Consider the following 21,890-nt stretch of genomic DNA (forward strand, 5'->3'; position numbering starts at 1 on the left):
TTTTGTGCTCCAAATCTGCCTGACCACAACAGGCCGGATGCCCAACTTGATACCTGCAGGATTGCATTGCATTACAGATTTTTAGATTTAATTGTGAATTCGGGAAATGACCACCATGCAGGACTGATGTGTTAAGACTTTGAATGTCTTGAAAGTACATATATTGTTACAGTTGTGGGGGTAGATTGAGGAATTTCAGAGCAAGTGAGGATTGTATGGAGTCGCTTGGTCCGTGGACGTGTAGGAGACATCTCAATGTAAATTAAGAAGGGAAACTGTGAGCTCAAGTTTTACGTGTCACCACACGGAGAGGGGGGCGGGTGTGCTTTGTTAATTCGATACGAATGAAGACCAAATTTCCCCAATATGTAGTTGCCCCCTGTGACGTTCTCCTGTTGCAGGGGCAGTTGTTGGCCACGAGCACGACCGCTAGATGGAGCTGCAGAATCGGCTCGACCGATCGCCTGGAATTCAGGTCGTACTTCTTCGGAAAACTCCGGAAAAGTACGTCCCTTTTTGGACCGAAGTTCGCCAATAGACAGCCCATGTGGGGTAGGGTCAATTGCCAATTTCAATTTACCTAAATACCCACGTGGTCCAACCTACCGGGGAAATTCACCCTCGACGGCTCCCGTACGGAACAAGCTGCTTAGCATACTCGAACCATGTGCGATCCGAGCGGTTTGATCGCCGAGATCCGTCGGTCCCAAATATCCCATTACAACGGCAATGGCCTGGCAAATTTTCCAACACGCAGCACGCTAAGTCAATGAAGGAATAGACACGAATGAGCTGAAACATTGACCAATCAGGGTATTTATTTACAATGGGTGGGATGAGGGGAGCACATACGGGCAGAGTTAAACCAAATGTTAATAAACGCACGTATATACAGGCAAAAAGCATTTATACAATTCACTACTTAGCAGACGGCCCTACGGACACACACGCACACACACCCAAAGAATCGGACCAAATGGTCTTTATTCAGATCTCCAACCCAGAGGACAGTAGGGCTGAAGACCAGGGTCTGTCTTGGACCTGTCCACCTGGTGTGGTCTTCGCGTCGACCCCGGGACCAGTGAGAGGCGAGCCGAACCCGGACACCGGCGAGCGACCCTTGCGGTTCTTGCGGGGGGATGGTGTCTCTCGAGCGCTCGATCGTGCGGCGGAGGAGGAGGAGGAGGAAGAAGATGACGACGACCAAGACCAGCTTCTCAGGCTCCTGACCGATTAACTGAGTCTCCTTTTATGCGCTCCGGTGCAGCTCGACCCCTCCCCCACTCGGCATGCTGCCCAGGGCATCGGTGGGTGGGGGTATGACTCCTCCCCCACTGAGCGTGCGGAGAATCCAGGGGTAGAGGGTTGTTGTTGTTCTCTGCAGAGCTGTAGTAATCCATTGCTGTCGTTGCTGATGGTGTTACAAATAAAAGGAAATCCTAACTATCAAAAGTAACTCACAGCGCATGAACATTTATTTACCCATTAGACAAGGGCAAGGGAGCTATCTATCCACATTTACTTATCGAAATAACTGAGCTACGAGGATGGCTGTCTGTCTGTGTGCACAAGGCTTCCAAATTCGTAACACTCCAATGTTTTTGTATTTGCAAGCCAGCCATGAAAGAAGTACATTTTCATGCCAACAACAGCCCTAACCACAAGCAAGCCAAATGTGCTGAGCAGGCAGAAGCCCTGCCTTCCCGGTTTTCATGCCAGCATGCCACTCCTGGAGGTGGATGATTGATGGGCATGACATCAGAAGGAAGAGGTGTTGGTTTTGAGTTGGGTGTGAGGGATGCGGTTGAGAGACGATGTAGCTCGGAGATGGCGTGAAAGACCAGGGCATTACAGCTGGCTTTCCTGCGACGCATGAAGACGATGGCATGATTCTCGCATTTGTGCTGAGGCGAATTGCCTCGCATGCTGGAACAAGATGCTGGCCATTGACTCTTGGCTGGTCGTGAGAGATGGACCTCGGAGCCTCGTGTATATCACCGAAGGGAGCGGCGCCATTCTGCATAGTGCCGCGGCATCGCCAAGCGCAATCGATGAAGAAGCCGCACGACGGTTGCTGAGCCCTGGTGTTGAATATCGCTTCACGAATTACCTCACGTACATTCCCCGCCCAGAGAGCAGCTCGGCACCATTTTTGGGCACGTCATCCCTTGCGAGAAGAAGCGCCTCGATCCCAAAGTTCAATAGAGATCATCTCTGGACCAAGATGAGTGCCAGAATAAAGGGAGGATTTGCTTTTCTTTTGTTTTCCCCTTGTCTGTATTTATGTGTGTGTAGAGGCGCCTTCGACTTTAGGTTTAATTTACTTCACGTATTATTATTACATTCTGACTTGTACCCTTGTAAATATTTTTATTTTCTTTAAATCCCTGTGTTTATTTTAAGTTGCTGTGTCCGTATATCTGTTGTGGGTTCGAGTATAAACCCCTTGTGCTGTGCTTCCGTCGCTCCGCCAGTGCCGGCCTGCCCCTCCTGCGCACGCCATAATCTCAGGATCACGTATCAGCCTCTTAAGGAAAAATGCTTGGCGATCCGTGCCTGGCCGGTGTTAACCGCACTTCCACCACAATTGGGTCAGGGGAATGAACCTAACCGCCATACCCGCGACAATACATACATATACATAAGATAAAGATCCTTATGACCACTGACTGACTGACTGACTCACTGATTGATATTTAATTAAAGAACTGTACTTTCCAGGTGATGTGGAAAGCTGAAATTTTGCATGCCGATGGACATCAAAGCCGGTACACTGGGAAAAATTACAGAACTGTTGGAAAACATCCGTCAATGAAAATATAAATAAATTTTAAAAAAGGAAAAAGAAAAATCAAATGCAGGTGAGCGACTCGAGACAATGGGGAAGCACGGTTCGTTTGCTTAAACAATGTGTAAGCATTTTTTTTGTATACAATGTCAAGGCTCTTATTAGAGCTGACACACACAACGTACAGCAAGGGGAGCAGGAGATAAGATGAGCGGGAAAGGCAAAACAGTGTGGAACAGAGACATTAGATCTGTGGAAGGCAGAGGGATGGGGTGGGGTACACAGGGTAAACAAGATGGACATGACAGGGACTTTCAGGAAGGAAAGAAGGGAATTTTAAGGAGGGGGGTGGGTGGATTAATGGGGGTATAAAAGATCATTGTTTTGGATGGGGGAAGATAAGAGGTGGTGATGAACAGCTGTTTTGAAGACTTGGAGAGAAGAGTGGGATTGGAGAGAGTGTGGGAGTTTGTTCCAAAGGCAGAAAAAAAAAAACAATGGAATGAAAGAGTGAAGGTGAGCAGCCATTCTTGATTTTGGTGGTTTTACCAGAATGGAGTTGCTGGGGGACTTTGAGCGCCCTGCAAAAATATGGGGGTGGGACATATCGCAGATAGAGCAAAGGGTGGGGGGGGCGAGACCGGAGAGGAGACGTTAGAAGACAGACCACTGACCTGCCTGCGGTGTGAGAGACCCAAAGACAGCCTCATCGCGGGAGTTACCAATGATCCTAAATGACTTGGTTTCCACAGTGTGAAGCCGAGAAAGGTGAGGCGGGATCAGCACCCCAGAGGGGGAGAGCAGTACTTCATCTGGCTGTGGACAAAAGCTTTTCATGTGGTCAGGAGCTCAAGTGTGCCAAGGAAGGAGTTTGCACGATGGACTATGTCCAGTCGGCGACTGGCTTTGGAGGTCAGCTTGGAAATGTGGCTTTCCCAGGAAACATCATGGCAGATAGTGAGACGTAGAAGTTTGAATGACATGACTTCTTGAAGAGCTTTGTTGAGAAAGTAGATGGGGGTGGGGGTGGGGAGGGGGGTCCACATGGTCCTTGTGGTGAAACATAGTGAGAGTGTGAGATTTATCAGAATTGAAAGACATGTTCTACTTGTTGGACCACCTTGTGATTTTATCCAGATCTGCAGAGTGAAGAGGCTGCTGCATGCTAATCTGAAGGATGACAGATGATATGGCAGAGGGTGGAGTCATCAGCAAAGAGATAAAGAGGATTTTCCAGAGAGTGGGAGAGATCATTGATGAATACCAGAAAAAGAACAGGGCCCAGAACGCTGCCTTGAGGAACTCCAGCCTGGACAGGAAGAGGGGATGAAAGAACTCCATTTAGGGCCACACGTTGGCTGCGACAGGAGAGGAAATCTGCGAGCCATGAGTGGAGATGGCCTTTGATACCATTGGAAGAGAGTTTGGTGAGCAGGACAGGGTGCCAGACCATATCAAAGGCACGCAAAATATTGAGGGAGATGGCTCTGATCTCACGTCTGGCATTGAGGACCTCCATCCATTGTTGGGAGAGCAGAAGCAGCATATCCAAGGTAGAGTGACCTGGTCTGCATCCAAATTGATGATTGGAAATCAAGCCATTGGAGAAGAGGAAGGATTTAATGTCTGAAGCGATGATGGATTCCATAATCTTTCTGATGATTGTGAGAAGGCCGATTGGTCTGCAGTTGCAGGGATCTGTTTTTGCACCTTTTTTATGCAGAGTGGTAATGCTTGCTGATTTCCAAGCAGATGGCAGATGACCATGAGCAAATGAGAGGGTGAATAGAACAGAGAGAGGGTGAGCAAATGCAGAGGAGCAGGTTTTTAGGACATGTGGGCTGATGCCATCTGGACCAGTTTCAGAATCTGAGTTGGTGTTTGACAGCAAGCTCTCTACCTTGTTTGGAGAAAAGGACACAGAGTGCAGGAATAGCTGATTGCAACTGGGTAAGGTTGGTACAGACAGCGATGAGTTTGGGACACAAGATTTAGAAGCAAACACAGAGTTAAGGCATTCAGCCTTTTCATGCACAGTGTCAGCTGTGCAGCCATTTGAGTTAAGGGAGGGGATGGAGAGGGAACATTCACCAGAATCAGATTTTTCGAGACACCACCAGGATTTGTAGGAGGTTTTAGAGTTCACACTTGAGATGAGAAAGGTATTGTTTTCTGGTTCTCCTCAGGGTAGACACAAACTTGTTCCGAGCTTTGTTGAAGGAACTGAGATTGCCTTCAGTTGGATTTGCCTTCCATGAGGCGAAGGCAAGTTGTTTCAGGACAACTGCCTCACCACAAGCTTCAGTATATCATGGGCGGGAAGAAGGGTCAGACAACTGAAGACGAGATGGGATAAATCCATGCATGTGATAGGGAGGGGGAGAGTGGGGAGTGGGGGGAGCAGACTGAGAAAGACAGAGACCTTCTTTGAAAGAATTCCCAGGATGAGTTGATGTTGGAGAAAGTAGCGATGGGAGACCAGTCTCGAAGTTTGAGGGCTGCTTGAAGACCCTGCCAGTCCGCCTGAGTGAAATGCCAGACTTGACGGTGGTGAGGTGATTCTCTGATAACAGCCAGAGAGATGTCAACTTTGACAAGCATGTGGTCAGAAGAACCGATTGGAACGGAGGAAGAACAGCAGATATTTTCAGGGAAATTTGTCAAAATCAGATCCAGAAGAGATGGAGTTCCGTTGGTTGAGATCCGGGTCAGGAAGTTGACCGATTGAGCCAGTCCCAATGAGTCACAGAAGTCTTGCTAAAGTGCCATGGCAGGTGACAGAGGTACCCACACCTAACGAAATTGTATTATGACAATTGAAGTCACCACATATGAGGAAGAGAGAGTTCGGATGAGAGGATAGAAGTTGTTTCATGTGTTTGGAGAATGAGGTGTAAATGGAGTCATCACTGTCTGGTGGACGGTACAACACACATATAAACATGAGGTGGGAGTGGAGGGGAATTCATCGCCTGAGATATTCCTGGGGGTGTGTGTGGGGGAGTGAGGGCAGTGCATGGAGAGTGAGGAATGGAGTCTTTGATGGAGGGCAAGTCCGCCACCAGGATGAGGCTCAGGTATGTCTTTCCGCAGGAGGGATGCTCAGCTCAAGTCTTTCCGAACAAGCTGGCCGTTCGACTGAAGGTGACAGGATTTTTATTTTATTTTAGCCAGGGTGCTAGCGTTTTACCCTTTTATACATGTATCGAAACGGTGGAAGGGGATGAAGGGTTGTGAGGAGGTTCCCATTTGTTCTCATGCACATCAGGCAACACTGTGGGATCTTTGAAGTCCACCAATAGCCAATGTGTTTCGTGCATTAAAAATATAATTTATGCAGATCATAAGCCATTTGTGCTACCTTGTACTATCAATTATCCGTTGTTTGCCAACGTCATTTCAATTTGGTGCAATGTGTGCAGGCTGAACCATCGATCTGGAAACGACGTTCTTCACTGTCTAGTTTTGAATGTTGAAGACCATTCAAGCTAATGTTGTGTTGGAATGTGAAAATAAAAAAAATAATTAAATATGTTGTGTTGGATTTAATTTATTTTGATCTTTAAGCCAACATTGATGTGTAGCTTTTGCAATGAATCCCTTCCGAAAGTATTTCCCATTAGATTGTCATTATTATCTCATGACCATCCATCATTTTGCCAGACTGAATGTATCAACTTACATTCCTAGTTCAGAAGTTTGGAACATTGTTGGTCTCAAATGACACACACACACACACACACACACACACACACACACACACACACACACACACACACACACACACACACACACACACACACACACACACACACACACACACACACACACGCTTGGTGTTTTTACTCGAGTACTTAATTCATATGATTGGAATGACAGGTTCATATCTCATGTACAGTACTAGTTGATTTCTCCATTGACAACTAATGTCTTAATAATTTGTTTAAAAGTACCGTGCACTGATGTCTCTGAATGAGCTTGTCCTGTACGTGATCCATGTAAAACTCTTCTATATATCAAGGATAGGAGCAATGTGAAGAAGAAATGGAAACTTTGCTGGAATTTGGTTACAAGTGTGACGTGATCACACTTCCTCATATTGTTTGTGATGAAAATACTTTGTTTGAGCCAGCAACTTCTTGTTGTTCTAATAAATCAAAGATGCTCATGGAATGCGTCATGTTCTCCTGGATTCGTATTCCTTAATGTAGACGTAAAGTCTGTACTATAAAAGTGGCCATGTGTGTGTGTCCGTGCGTGCGTGCGAGTTCCAGCCATTGTTTGGACAGTTCGCCCGAGTCCACCCACAATTTCTTTACTCGTGCCGCCAATTCAGGAACCCTTTAGAATTACCCTTTAGAACCATTTAGGATTACCTTTTCTCTCAAGCAGAGATTTTACTGCAGAGGTTATGCAGGTTTGCTCTTATTTCCAACAATTCTCTCAAAGTGTGAGTTGAACGGGCGACTGTGCAGACTTGTTTCTGTGATGTCGGTGATAGCATGATGGGGAGCAGAAAAATGTTACATATTCCACTGTTTTGACATGGGAATGCCTGTTTGCTTTTATGAGCAGGACGAGGGTGAGAGTAAAGATGGGACAACTTTGGAAGAGGGAGGATGGGTTGAGGACTTTTGGTGGGAGGGAGAGCATGGGGGTGTGGGGGGGGTGGGGTGGGAGGTTGAAGGCTTGAGTGCGGGTGGAGGATTGACGCTTTCGGGCTGGGAGAGGAAGGGTGAAGACTTGGGGTTGGGGGCGAGGGGGAGAGCAAAGTTGGGAGGGGGAGACTGTGTGTGTGTGTGTGTGTGTGTGTGTGTGTGTGTGTGTGTGTGTGTGTGTGTGTGTGTGTGTGTGTGTGTGTGTGTGTGTGTGTGTGTGTGTGTGTGTGTGTGTGTGTGTGACGGGGTGGGGTGGGGTGATGCAATCGCCTTACGGTTAATGTGCTAGTTGCCTTTAAAATAAACCCTTTGGCCGGGAGGTTCTGGAAGATTATTCAAAATACACAAAATAGAGAGCCCCAAGTCGGCTGCGCTTGCCATTCAGTACAATTACAGTTTTGGGTTTGGGGCCCTGCAATTCTAAATTTTAATGTAAATATTGATTTGCTTTGATTGCATGCAAAATCAAATTCCACAAAGAACATCCTTTGATGAATCTCCATGTGTACTTGTAGGGTTGTTTATTTGCATACAACTGTGATATCTCACCTGGTGTTGGCTTAGTGGTGAGGGTGGCTGGCTTCGAATCCTAGGGTCTTGAGTTTGAGTCCCGTTGGCTTCTGAATTAACACCAGGTGGGGTTGACTCAGCCTGTCATCCTTCCGAGGTCGGTGAAATGAGTACCAGTGTACTGGTAGAGGGGCACAACATCAACGGCACTGCCACGCTTCCAAAAAATGATGGCTTCCCGGCAGCAGAACTGTGTGATGTTGTCAGGTTATTAGTCCCCCACGGTTTCACCAGAGGGTACTATAGGTTTGCTCTTCGTCTGTCTGTCCGTCTGTCCCACCTGTGGTTTTTCAGATTTCCCCCCCCCCACCCCACACCCTTTAACACATTCAACTGAAACTTGGTACACGGCTTTATTACGATAAGTTACAGAAGAAGTTCGAGTTTCAGGGCGGTTCGTCAATTTTTCACAGAGTTATGACCTTTTTGGACTTGGAGAATATCACGTCGGTAGGGGACGTGTTACGAAGCAATTTTCCCTCTTGTAAGATGTGTAGCCAGCAATTAATTACCCAAATGCATTAACATGCTTTGCAGGTCTTTAAATATAGGATTGTAAATCCCAAAATCAACAATTGCACTCTCAATGGCCATCGTAACCCACACCTCCGAGATGCTGGATTTTGAAGGGAACTCTTATGTTGCTCACTCTTAATTCTGAACTGTTTCCTCTGTTTTCTGTAGGTCAGGCCTGTATCAGAACGAGCACATCTGTCGTGGAACTGGTTATGCTGCTGTGCTCTCAGGTGGGTCACATTGATATGACAAACACTTGTGTTTTGAATTTGTTGCATCACCATGGCAATCTCACCGAGTATCGAAAGATGCATCGACAGGCCCTCCAAGCGCCTGTAAGTTTTCCATCTCTGTGTTTGGTTGGAAGTTTTTGTGCGTTTCAGCAGTTGCTTATTTTATCACGGCTCACAAGCGTTTTCTTAAAGTGCAATAGACTGAAATGAGAAAGGACTTGTGTACAACTGATTTCCAAGATTATTTTGCTTCAGCCAATAGAAGGTCAAAAAAGGAAGGTGACGGACGTTACCATCATCACATTCACTGAAATCTGCTTGTGTTCATCTCTTTCTTTTGCCAAGCAAAACTGACGACACAACATGTATTGGCTGCATTATTCAGTGACCGGAAAATGCAAATTTAGCCGATTGGAAGAGTCTCTCGTCTTGCATGAGTGGGTCTGTTGCTCCTGGTAGGTTCAGTGTGCTGCAGCAGTCTCGTGGCAAGTGGAACACTGGGTGGTTTACCATTGTTAGCCAAGTGGAAGCCACGGCAATAAAATGGATTGTTTTTTTCAACGTGCCAGCGATAACTCGCCTGCTCTTCATGAAAGATACACTAGGGTCTTTAATGTCCACCAATTGATGCGAGCAGACAGGACACCCAGCTTCATGTAATTCAGGTGGGTGCACCCTGTGATGCAACACCCTTCCTGTGAAGCACCAATCAGACAATTTATTGTTGCGTCGGGACTCGAACCCAACGTAGACAGCTCAAAGGTTAGTGTGCCACCTACACACCATGCTGTTGTGGCCTCGAATAAGCATTCTTGTAACTTAGAGTAATACAAATTGGTGCGGAAAAAAAAAATTATATATATATATATATATATAAATATATATATATATATATATATATATATATATATATATATATATATATATATATATATATATATATATTGTTGCTGATTCGCGCCTGCCGGCGTGCGGGCGGCCACGTAACTCGAATCGCGGCACGTCGCCCACCGGACGGACAATCCCGTCGTGACCCTCTCGGACTAACGCCGGGAACTAGTCACGGGTGGGCCTTTCAGCCTCACCACGATCGTGCCAATCGGCCCCCCGCGTGGGATAGGGTTGTTCGCCAAATTCGACCTACCTAAGTACCCACACGGAGGGTAGACCGGGCGATCGCACCTCGCCGCAGGTCGACTTCGGACACGGGCCACTTTAAGCGACCCGTTCCATACTATCGGGATAACCGAGCGGTGTTATCGTCAACCTCGACGGTTCCGATTAATTATCGGGCGTATTTAGCCCACGACCAACCCTTTACGTGAAGTAAGATGGAGATTCAATTAGAGAAAAGACGAAGCGAAACGGGAGAAACAGTTCAACATAAAGCACATTTATTCCGCGGCAAACGGAAAGCACACATATACAATTACCACAATTATGCACCAAAAGCAAATGTAACAAAAGAAGAAACAACAATTACGCACCAAAAGCAATTGCAACAAAAGAAACACAATGCAGATCTACTACCGACTACGCGAGCACACGGCAACACTTACACAGTTTTACTTCACAGACGGCGCCGACAACACTTATACTCCAAAGCAAAAGAAAAAAAGGGGCCACCCTCAACGATAAGGGGGCAGACGGGCCTGGGGCCGAGACCGCGTCGAGCCTACCCGTCTGGTGATGAGCCGCAAAATGGCGGCGGCGCCCCGACTCCGCGGGCCTCGCTGGCACTGCCTGGAATGGGGTGGGAACGGGGCCCCCTACTCACATCTCAGCGCGGGGGGAAACGGGGGGGTTGTTGATGCTCGGGGGAAAGAGGATATCTGGCTGGCTTGGGTCCCGCGACGAGCGACTCCACTGCGACCTCGACCGCGTTCCCGGCCTCCCCTCTCCGCAGCTCCCCGACTCTGACACGAGCGCAGACCTCCACAAAGCTCCTTGGCTTCTCCAGACTCTCCGGACCCCGACAGACACTCTCTCGACTGATTTCGCCGCCGCCACAACTCTCCAACTCTTTCCCGATTCGCCCTGCGCTCGGCGCTTTATAGTGCGACAGGAGAAACCATATGCAGATTTTTGGATCAGGATCGGCTCGGGGGCGGAGCCACGCTCGCCCATTGGACAGAGGAAAAGTGGGCGTGAATCATTCCTGATCCTCGAATCTGCATATATCGATTATACTCCGACGCGCCTGGAGGCGGGGCCAAATCGCCCCACGCTCGCTGATAGGACGGAACAGAAGTGGGCGTGAATCATTCTTGATCCGATTTCTTGGAAAGGCCGCTTTTTGCACCCGCTGCTCGGTGCGTGCCCTGTACGAGCCCAGGATCGGTGCCCACAAGCGGCGCGGGAATGGCGGTGATGCGATGGTTGCGAGAGCGAGATGTGACGGTAAAGGTCCTGGCTGTTGGCGTTGTTGTTGTTGTTGTTGTTGTTGTGTGATGGCTGTTGAGACGTGGTTGGCTCAAAATAAAGATAGAACAGAAAAACGGCTATCTTGAAGGGTCGCAGCCCGAATGAATGACATTTATTCCCTCTAAACAACGGGTTTGGGGCTAACTACACATATACTTACAGAGATATCTCACCTATGGGACCTGAATGGTGGTTTGCGAATTTCCTCAACCACAACAATATATATATATATATATATATATATATATATATATATATATATATATATATATATATATATATATATATATATATATATATATATATATATATATATATATATATATATATATATATATATATATATATATATATATATATATTTGTGTATATATATATATATATATATATATATATATATATATATACATATATATACATATATATACATATATATTTGTGCATTCTGATCACGGTGTAATGTTCCTGCAATTATTTAGAGCTTGTTTTCTTTTGTCTGCCTGCATGGTTTTTTTTTCAGGGTAAATCCAGAACCGGCTTGTGTGTGGCTTCGAATGAGATTAACTCTCCATTAAGCTATTAAGCCGTGAGATGTTCCCCGGGGCTGAGGACGAAGTCCGTGGGCCGGCAGCGGAATAGTTAATCCATGGCAGGGAATGGCAGGCAACCAGACAGGCTGGCAGGCGGAACCCACAATTAAGAGGCCAGTGATGAAATATTAATGTGTATCCTGTGACGCCTTGTCTTGTGTGCGCACAGTTTTCATCTTGCAACGCTCGTGTTCGCAACAAATTCCCTTGATGCTTCGGTGCCACCTTTTAAAAGAAGGGCTCAAACTTTAGATCTAAAGTTTACACCCGCTCCCTCTAATATACCTGTAATGTAAAATGAAAATAACGAATAAATGATGGTGGAATGTTTAGACTGGCTGTTGATGATCCCAGCAAAAGCAAAAAAAGAAGAAGAAATTGACATGCCTCCATGCAGGCGCAATGCATTTTACTGTTTTTGGGTTGGGGGAAATGCCTGCCTGACAGTGGATATTTAATTGCCAAGTGTATGTAAACAAGTTTGTCTTTGACTTAACACAGGTCTTGAGCAGACATGTATGGTGTTTTCAGTGGCTATGCTACATGCCAAAGAGCAATTGTTTAATTATTGTCTGTTTCAGCGTATGTATCCTATATACGTTCTCATCACATAAAGTTATTCGAGGCCTGGTGTTGGCTTTATGGTTGAGGTGCTTGGATTAAAATCCTAGGGTCTTGAGTTCAAGCCCCTGTCGTGCCATTGAATTAACACCAAGTGGGGTTGACTTAGCCTGTCATCCTTCTGAGGTTGGCGAAATGAGTACCAGCATGCTGATATCAGGGGCATTGATTGCATCAGCCGCACAGCCGTGCCCCAAGGAAATGATGCAGCCAAGTAGCCACGGCTGCATATGAATGAATAAATTCTCCTTTTTAAAAAAAATTAACAAATGAGCAAATACAAACCATCACTTTTCTGATGGGGATATATTAAGGTGGGGTGGGGGGGGGGAGGAGAAAGAAGGGGGGGGAGGGATAGAGGTGGGAGAGAGGAGGAGGGGGTAGGGTGAGGGTCGGGAGGGAGACCGAGGAGGGGTTGAGCAGTGAGGAAGCAGGGGGAGCAAGGAGGGGTTGGGGAATGAGGAAGGAGGGGGGAGCAAGGAGGGGAGCGAGGAAGGGTGGGGAAAGGCAAGGCAGCGTGAAGGAGGGCAAGGGAAGGTATTGTGAGGGGAGGGTTCACCTGGATATAATCACCGTCTGGATACGTGCAGAGATAACCACCATCCAGATATGTCTGGGCATAACAACCATATGTGCATAACCACCATCCAGATACGACACGGGACTGCAGCGTGAAGGGAGGGCAAGGTAAGGCAGTGTGAGGGGAGGGTCAGTCCGGCCATCATCAGCGTCTGGACGACGGGTACACTAAGGTTGGGGGAAGGTGGAGGAAAATATTGGGAGGAGAGAGAGGCTTGGAGGAGCGAGGAGGTAGGGACCAGTGTGACCACTCCTCATTTTCATAAATGCCAAGGTGAGCCAATGAAAAAAGCCAAGAATTCACATGGTTTCGGAAAAGCAATGATAATAGAAAACCTATACGCCAAGAAAACCGATAGAAAACCAAGACGCCAAGGTGAACGACGAATAGCCAAGATCTTGTGAAAAAAAATCCAAGGAGTGGTCACACTGGTAGGGACACCGAGGAGGGGTGGGGGGATGAAGGAGGGGGGAGAACGATGAGGGGTGGGGGAAGGGAAGGCAGTCTGAAGGGAGGGTAAAGAAGTGTGAGGGGAGGGGAGGGTCCGTCCGGCCATAACCACTGTCCGGACGATGGGTATACTAAGGTTGGGGGTGGGGGGAGAAAAAGAGGGGAGGGGAGCGAGGATTGGAGGAGCGAGGTGCCAGGGAGACTGAGGATGGGTGGAGGGATTGGGGAGCGAAGAGGGAGGGGGGGAAGGGAAAAGTGTGAGGGGAGGGCAAGGGAAGTTAGCATGAGGGGAGGGAAAGGTAAGGCAGCATGAGGGTAGGGTCTGTCTGTCGACATAATCATCGTCCGGACACATCTGGAGATGACCACTGTCCAGACGTGACCTCCATCCGGATATAACCCTCATCCGCAAAGAACCACCATCCAGACATGTATGGATATGACCACCATTCAGCCATAACCACCGTCCAGATACGTGTGGAGATAACCACTATTCAGATATTTGCAGTGATAACCACCGGTTCGGATACGTGCGGAGGTAACCACCATCCGGATACGTGCAGAGATGACCACTGTTTGGATGCGAGTGGAGATGACCACTGTCCAGACACGTATGGAGATAACCACCGTTCGATACGTGTTGAGATAACCACCGTCCAGACACGTATGGAGCTAACCTCCTTCTGGACATAACCACATTCCACATATGTGTGGAGATGACCACTGTCCGGATATGTGCAGAGATGACCAATATGCAGAGGTGCGGAGATGACCACTGTCCAGATATGTGCGGAGATAAAGACCGTCAGTCACATCTAAAGTCAGCCACAGACTGGGAATCCTCCGACATTCATATATGTATATGAAAAATACGGTCCACCCTTGAGGCCTCAGTATACTACTTTTAATTACGTGTTGTTTGAATGTCATTTGCACCCTGACTATGTCGAAGGATAACGTACTTTTGGAACGTACCTTTTAAACCTTTCACCCTTTAAGGCCCAGACACACCTTGACGTTTTAGCCAGCAATGGCAATGTATTAAAATGTATGTAAAACGCTGGCTTACGTTGAACTTTTGATGTTTTTTTTTAAAGATTCGGACGTATTCATAGCGACTTGGTCTTATGTATAACGTATTAGTAATGGACACAGAACGTTTCGTTGTGTTATCGATAGCTTATACCAACGAATGTTGAACCTGTTGTCAGCCTTCACAACCTATGCCCAACGATAGTCTAACTGATGCATAGCGCGCTGCACGCATCGCCGACGATGACATGGCGTAGGTTATGAAAAGGCTGCCGCACAACGATTCAAATCATAACCGCCGCAGAAATGGAAGTGTCAACAACGCAGTCACACCTTGGCGATCTTGCCAGCGTATGCCGACCTCTGAAAAATGCGTCTAAGACACTGGCGCACGTCGAATACGGTATGGGTAAGTTTGGTCTGCGTGAATAGAACGCTAAAGTACGCTATCGTACGTCGTAGTAAGTGCAGTACGTCTTGTAATTTTAAACATGTTGAAAATTTTACGACGTACTTGCCGTATGACACACACTCCGCATGCGATGGGAATAAGTTGTACGCATGACATGCGATCGTTGACACACATCGACACACGTTACTTGTAAGGTACTCATAAGTCGAAACACGTCAAGGTAATGGTTAGCGTCAGTGTTCCAGACTCCCGGTTTTTTTTTTCTTCGGTATGACGGTGTTCAGTGTACAGTGCGGTTATGATTTAAATCGTTGAGCGGCAGCCTATTAATTATATTATATTATAACCGCACTAGAAATCGAAGTGTCAAAATCACCATCACACCAAAGGAAGGAAGAAAAAAAAAAGAAACCAGGGAGTCTGGAACACTGACGCTAACCATTACCTCGATGTGTTTCGACTTATTAGTAACTCACAAATAACGTGAGTCGACGTGTCAACAATCGCATGACGTGCCTACAACTTATGGCCAGCGTTATGCGGAACGTGTGAGTCATACGCTGGCATAAGTCTTAAAATTTCAAGCATGGAAAATTTGAGGACAACCGAAAAGTACAAAGTTTAAAGCCAGCGTACTACGACGTATGGCAGTGTTTTTCAGCGTGCTCTCAATGTTATCAAAACTTACCCATAACGTATTCGACATGTACCAGCGTTTTAGACAAATTTTCCAAAAATCGGCATAAGCTGGCTAAAACGTCAAGGTGTGACTGGGCCTTTAGACTGCGGAGACCCCTTAGATCGTGGAAGACCCTTTTGGTGCCATTAGACATTTAAATCATTTAGACCGCTCAATACCTTTAGACCCCTTATGACCCTAAGACCATTGAGAGAACATTAAGACCCCAAGACCCATATAGACCCCCCCCCCTTTTTATTATTATACCTCCGCACCAAGGATGCCGGAGGCATTATGTTTCCGGGTTGTCCGTCCGTCCGTCCGGATTTTCATTTACGCGATAACTCAAGAAGCAAATTGTAGAATTTCATCAAACTTGGTAAAAAGGTAAAGTAAGATGGGGCAATTAAGTGATTAGATTTTGGGCCAGATGTGATAAAGTTCAAGGGTCAAAGGTCAAACTCTGAAATTCTACTGTTTACACCATAACTCAAATATTGGACAGAATTTCATCAAACTTGGTGCAAAGGTAAAGTTAAACAGTGCAACTAACTGATTAGATTTTGGGCCAGATATGATAAAGGTCAAGGGTAAAATATGTCAATACGCAAGTGTTTGTGCGGCCGAGTGGAGGCATACCCGTCGACTGCGCAGTCGAATTACTCTAGTTTTTTTTTTTTTTTTTTTAACTTTAATACACTTCAGACACCTTTAGACCCCTTCACCTTTTAGACTTTTTATACCCTTTAGACATGTCGACCCACAGACCCTTTAGAGTTGAGACCTTTATACGCCTTAAATTCCTTGACTCCCTTTAGACCATTTTGACCTTAACACCATTTAGACCCTTTCCACCCTTCATACATATGTTAGATAGCTTGGACCCTTCACCATTTAGAGGGTGGGTACTCTGCGAGTTCCTTGATAAATCAGAACTATACGGTCTACAATGCTTCATAGAACACCTTCCCCCCATGCAGTCTTGACAAAAAGGACATGGAAGTGTCTTTTCAATTCTTGCTTTGCGTTTCCAAGAATGTTTTATATTAGCTATGTTCATGAACTTTTAATAACAGGTGCGATGACAACCGTATGAAGCCGATGGGTCAAATGGAACAGTCTAGAGCCCTTCTGCGAACTCCACTCTCAGAGCGCACTGCAAATTTGATTGATCGATACGATGTACAATTTGGGCCAAGTACGAGTACTACTAAAATGGAGGATTTGGAAGCGCAAACAAGGCATTCCGTGTTCTACATTGTTCAAGTATATAATTCAATTGAAATAAAATAAAAGTTTTAAAGGCTGTTGAAACAAAACCCAAAAAACATTTATTCACAGGTTTACCGCCGTTGAGGCACAATCTTTTACACCACCTTATTTAATGCGTTATACTAGTTATTTGTGCCTGTTGTTTGTATCCTTTATGACATCTCTAAAAACAGTGTTTCCTGTTTGGAATGATTTTCAATTTTGTTTGATTGCCAGAATGACAGAGAGACTGAAGCAATTGCTTTACTCTGAGTGTGCATGTGCACCTGGGCTGAGACTCAGTGCATTTTGCCAAATCCAGAGCCAAAGTGCTTCTGAACTGCAGGCTGGTGTTGCGATTCATGTTCTGATTCGTGTTCTTCAGTGTTCAAAATCTGAAATTCAATTGAAACGAGAACGGCACTCGGTAGAGCGCAGACCTCTGCTAAGCTGAATAGTTTATGTTTTGTATCCCACTGGTGGGCCAGATCTGCATGTGGACCTTAATGAAAATCGAATTGGCTTGTTCTTGTCACCTACCCAATTCATCCATCAAGTTTTGTCATAATCTGTCCACAATGTTTTGAGATATCATGCTATCTCTCGTTTTTGAGCCCTATCTCTCAATGGTGAAGAATCTCTTTAAAAATTCCAGTAGTCTGATCCGGATCCAGATCTTCACCAAAGTCGAATCAATTCATCCGTTTCACACTGAACCTGTCCACCAAATTTTGGCCGAATCCGTCCATAACTTTTTGAGATATTGTGCTCACAGACGGACAAACAGCCAAACGAGGGTGAAAACACAACCCCCGTCCACCTTCGGTTGCAGAGGTAATTAAGTAGTTCCTCAATCATAGAAACAGAGTGAACCAATTACCGAACCCTGCTTTGCACTATGCGGGTGGAGTAAATATATGATGATAGCATGTGTGTGTCTTTACGGGTAATAGCAATTTATGGGGTTGTCAGAAAAATCAAACCGGGACGTTGAATGTCGTGGACAAGGTGCTGTTTTTGCCAATAGATCCTGCACGCTCCTCTTAACAACAGGCATTTTAATGATTTTATGTCATTCATCGTAATCTCAAAGATTATTATATTTCATATTTATGAACTTTAAATTCCCAGAAAAGGCAGCAATTTGTAAATTATGAAAAAGATCTTTGAGAAAATTATAATTTTAATTCTGTGGAATGTTAATGCAATTGTGAAGATCATGAAAGTCATTTGAGGTATTCGAGACCAACCGGACACGTCAGATGTGATTAGTTATTTATTTATTTATTTTGGTATACAAAGTCCTCTTCCTCCTCCTCCATTTGTGAAAGTCATTTGAAGTATTAGAGACCAACTGGACATGTCAGATGGGATTTGTTATTTATTTTATTTATTTTTTTATATCCAAAGTCCTCTTCCTTCTCCTCCGTATGCAGCACAAAGCTGCAGGTAGCATCATTGGCTGAGGGCGCGACTGTGCCGCTGATGAAATGCCCCTAATACCAGTACACTGGTACTCATTTTGCTGACCTCGGAAGGATGACAGGCTGAGTCAACCCCACCTGGTGTTAATTCAATGGCTGACAATGGCTCGAACACTGGATTAAAGGTCTCAAGTGAACACCAGGCTATGTATACAAAGTTGAGACTCCTGGAAGGAGCGAGAACATCACTTGGATCTGAAGCTAACAGAACAATAGGAACAGCAGACAAAGAGGGGGGAACACACCAACAGCAGGATTGAGGGACAAAATAGAGGGAGACTTTGAGAAATAAGTTGTCGTCATCTTCTTCGTCGTCGTTGTTGTTGTTGTTGTTGTTGTTGTTGTGCATTGTGCGATTCTTCTGTCATGGGCAAAATTATTTGGAAATAAACAAATTCCACAGCATAACACATTATATAACCTATCATTTTAAATCCTATAATTATTCATACGGAATACACTATTATCACTCATATATTTTGCAAGCATCCCATCGCACTCATTTTATTTGCTTGCTTCATTTATCTAACTAGTGCGTGCACGTAGGTGCGTGCCCATAGGTGCGTGCCAGTATGTGCAGCTTCGTTCCTTCGCTCTCGTAAACGACGACTGGATTGGGGCATTTTTTTCAATTAGACCGGACCAACCGTATCATAAATGGCCATAACTTGGGAAACACCTGGGAAACATACTCAGGTCCCCAGCGTCAATTGTGACGTCATATCAAACGAAGAAGAAGAATAATTGACGCCCCTCTCTCTTGCCCCCCCTTTCCCCCCCTAGTCTCGCCCCTCCTCTCTCCCCCCTCCTCTCTCGCCCCTCTCTCTCACCCCTCTCTCTCTCGCCCCTACTCTCACCCCCTCTCTCTCCCCCTCTCTTGAATTGTGATGCCCCTCTCTCTCGCCCCGCTTCTCTCCCTCCTCTCTCTCACCCCCTCTCTCACCCTCCTCTCTCCCCCCTCTTTCCCCTCCTCTCTCTCCCCTCCTCTCTTGCCCCTCTCTGTAAATGTATTCACAAATGTCTACCAAGCACAACAATTAATTCAAACCTTGGGAAAAAACAGCTTTCAAACCCTTGGGAAACATCTGTTTCCCTTGGGAAAATTCAAACCTTGGGATTAATTAATAATTTGAACAATTAATTCAAACCTTGGGAAAAAAACAGCTTTCAAACCTTGGGAAACACTTGGGAAACAGCTGAAACGGATGAAGAACGATATCAAACCTTGAAAAGGCACATACTCAGGTTCCCAGCGTCAATTGTGACGTCATACTAAACGAAGAAGAAGAAGAATTGTGACGTCACTCGTGTAATAAATAAATAAACAAACATTAATTGTGACGTCATTCGTGATGTCATAGCACAGTGTCCTGTCATTTGTTGACAGACAATATATAGGTCATTATTGGTTGACAGACATTGGTCATTGTATCACGTTATTCTTTTTATTACTGCCAATTATTGTGCTATTATTATTATTATTATTATTATTAATGTGCTGTTATCATTATTCTGAGATATCTTTGGGGAAAAAATGGCATGATAAGGTGGACGACACTTCAGCTGCGATATATACACCTTTCCAACACTGGAAAAAGCAATAAAATGGCCGTAACTTGGGAATCGCTCGTCCGATTAATATCAAACCTTGAAAAGGCACATCCGCGGGTCCCCGGCAATATTCCTGGCAAGTTTCAATCAGATCGGACCGGCGGTTGTCGAGAAACGGCGGTCGCACACACACACACACACACACACACACACACACACACACACACACACACACACACACACACACACACACACACACACACACACACACACACACACACACACACACTGCTGGAATTATAGATGGATAGCTCAATTGGGCCATTGGTTGGATCAGCATTTCAATCATCAACATGGGTGAGACGAAAGAGGGTTCCCATCAGTGTCACTCCTATCACTACTACTTATACTGTCAGGTGGAAATTGTTCAGCATAAACCCACGCCATTTCTCTTCCGTGGAACTGAAAGTGCAGGCAGCATCATCGGCCACCACTGAAGTTGTCCTTACATCTGCTCAACAGTGCACTGCTTATTGCTGTTCACTAAAACAGCTTTCAAGGGGGAGGATTGGTGTTTGCAAGTTTTCTCGCAAAGAGGAGACGACACTTCTGAGCCCTCACTTGGTGGTATTAGCTTTGGATGACATTTATCGCTCATGGCAACTCATCATTTGTTATTCAGGAATCCTGACGTAATCGCAATTAATTCGGTCGATTTGTTTGTGGTATTTGCTGCACTGCAGTTGGCATCATTATTGAATGAATATTCATGAAACTGCCTTTTTATACAGGATTCCTGATGATTTGGGCTTTCTAGCATTGCATCCAATATGTTGATGGAGATAGAACATGGGGGACGTAGTAAAACGGGATCATCTCCTTTACAACTTTTTGTGCAAACTTTTCGCCATGATCTCAATAAATCACGTTAAAAGTGATGTTGATGAAGATCGACAACATTAAAACTTGAACTTACAGAACCTGGAAGAATTGAACTTTCCAAAACCTCAAAAACCTCAAATTGGCCATTTCTGACCACAGGCCACCTTTTTATGTTTTACCAAAAAAAAAAAAAAAAATAAAGTCAGCTGTGACTTCCGACTGATTTTGTAGTGGCAGATCAAATTTATTCATCTTCATTGTAAATTGTCATGGTATTATGTTCGCAAGAATACCACCTCTTTTTTTTTTCAACCTAACTGTGCTGAGGGTGGGGTGATGTGTGTATGTGTGTGTGTTTTCACTCGCATGTGTGCAGCTGATGATGGCCAGGCGGGCATTGGGTTTGTCTTCGGGGCATGTAGAGAGGTGAAGGGTGTTTGGTTTGGGCCTCGTCTCAAAGTAAACACACCGCCAGTCTGTGAAGTGCAGTACTGACAGGCCCAAAGTTTGTTCCTCGATCCATATCATATATCTCAAGATGTCCTTCAAGTCAACTTTGTAAGGCGTTGCATGTTCCTAACTGTAACAGGGTCAGAAATGCTCCATTTAGCTCTGAAGTGCCTGAATACAAGAAATCACGGTGAGCAGTCAGTCATCTGGCAAAGGCGGTTGGAAGAGCAAGGTGAAAGATGAATTGTGTCATGCATCCCTTTTCGCCCTTATAAGGTTGAGAGAGATTGGGGAAGGTAGTGAAACGGAGATAGAAGCAACATGCGGAAGACAATTTGTGAGCTAAGGAAAATGTTTGGGCAAGAGTTGATCTGTCGAGGTGGCTGTGACTGTTTTTTTGAAGGTCGTCGTTTGAAGCTTTTAACACTCTCATGGGATAAGAGCATTCATCATGTCTGGAGTGTGGTGACTTGGGAGCTAAGGCACTGCACTGCTGCTTCAGCCCCTGTAACGAGCAGCGTCGTTTCCCAATGGGTCCTGGCAGCACGGGAAGCCTGCATACTGTTTTTCTTTTACTGCTGCAGCTATTCATTGCTGCACCGCATATCTCTAGCCCATAAAAGTCCTGGCCTCAGCCTCTCTACCAGCCACACTCAATTAAGGATTGAGACATCTCGTTCTTCACCAGTTTTTTTTCTTCTACTACCGTGGATTTATTT

At 45.5% G+C, this 21,890-nt stretch overlaps 1 protein-coding gene across 4 annotated transcripts in view; it reads left to right on the forward strand.

Moving 5' to 3' along the window:
- The window catches only part of LOC147008560 (lipopolysaccharide-responsive and beige-like anchor protein), a 597,819-nt gene that overhangs the window by 205,308 nt on the left and 370,621 nt on the right, over positions 1–21,890 (forward strand). For all 4 annotated transcript variants that reach the window (XM_085864642.1, XM_085864638.1, XM_085864639.1 and 1 more), the window contains one exon: positions 8,701–8,762. In XM_085864642.1, the coding sequence (XP_085720768.1) occupies positions 8,701–8,762 (62 nt within the window). The remainder of the gene's footprint in view (positions 1–8,700; positions 8,763–21,890) is intronic.

Source organism: Eptatretus burgeri, chromosome 18, assembly GCF_056783735.1.
Source record: "Eptatretus burgeri isolate ZD-2024b chromosome 18, Ebu_testis_v1, whole genome shotgun sequence".
Lineage (NCBI taxonomy): Eukaryota > Metazoa > Chordata > Myxini > Myxiniformes > Myxinidae > Eptatretus > Eptatretus burgeri.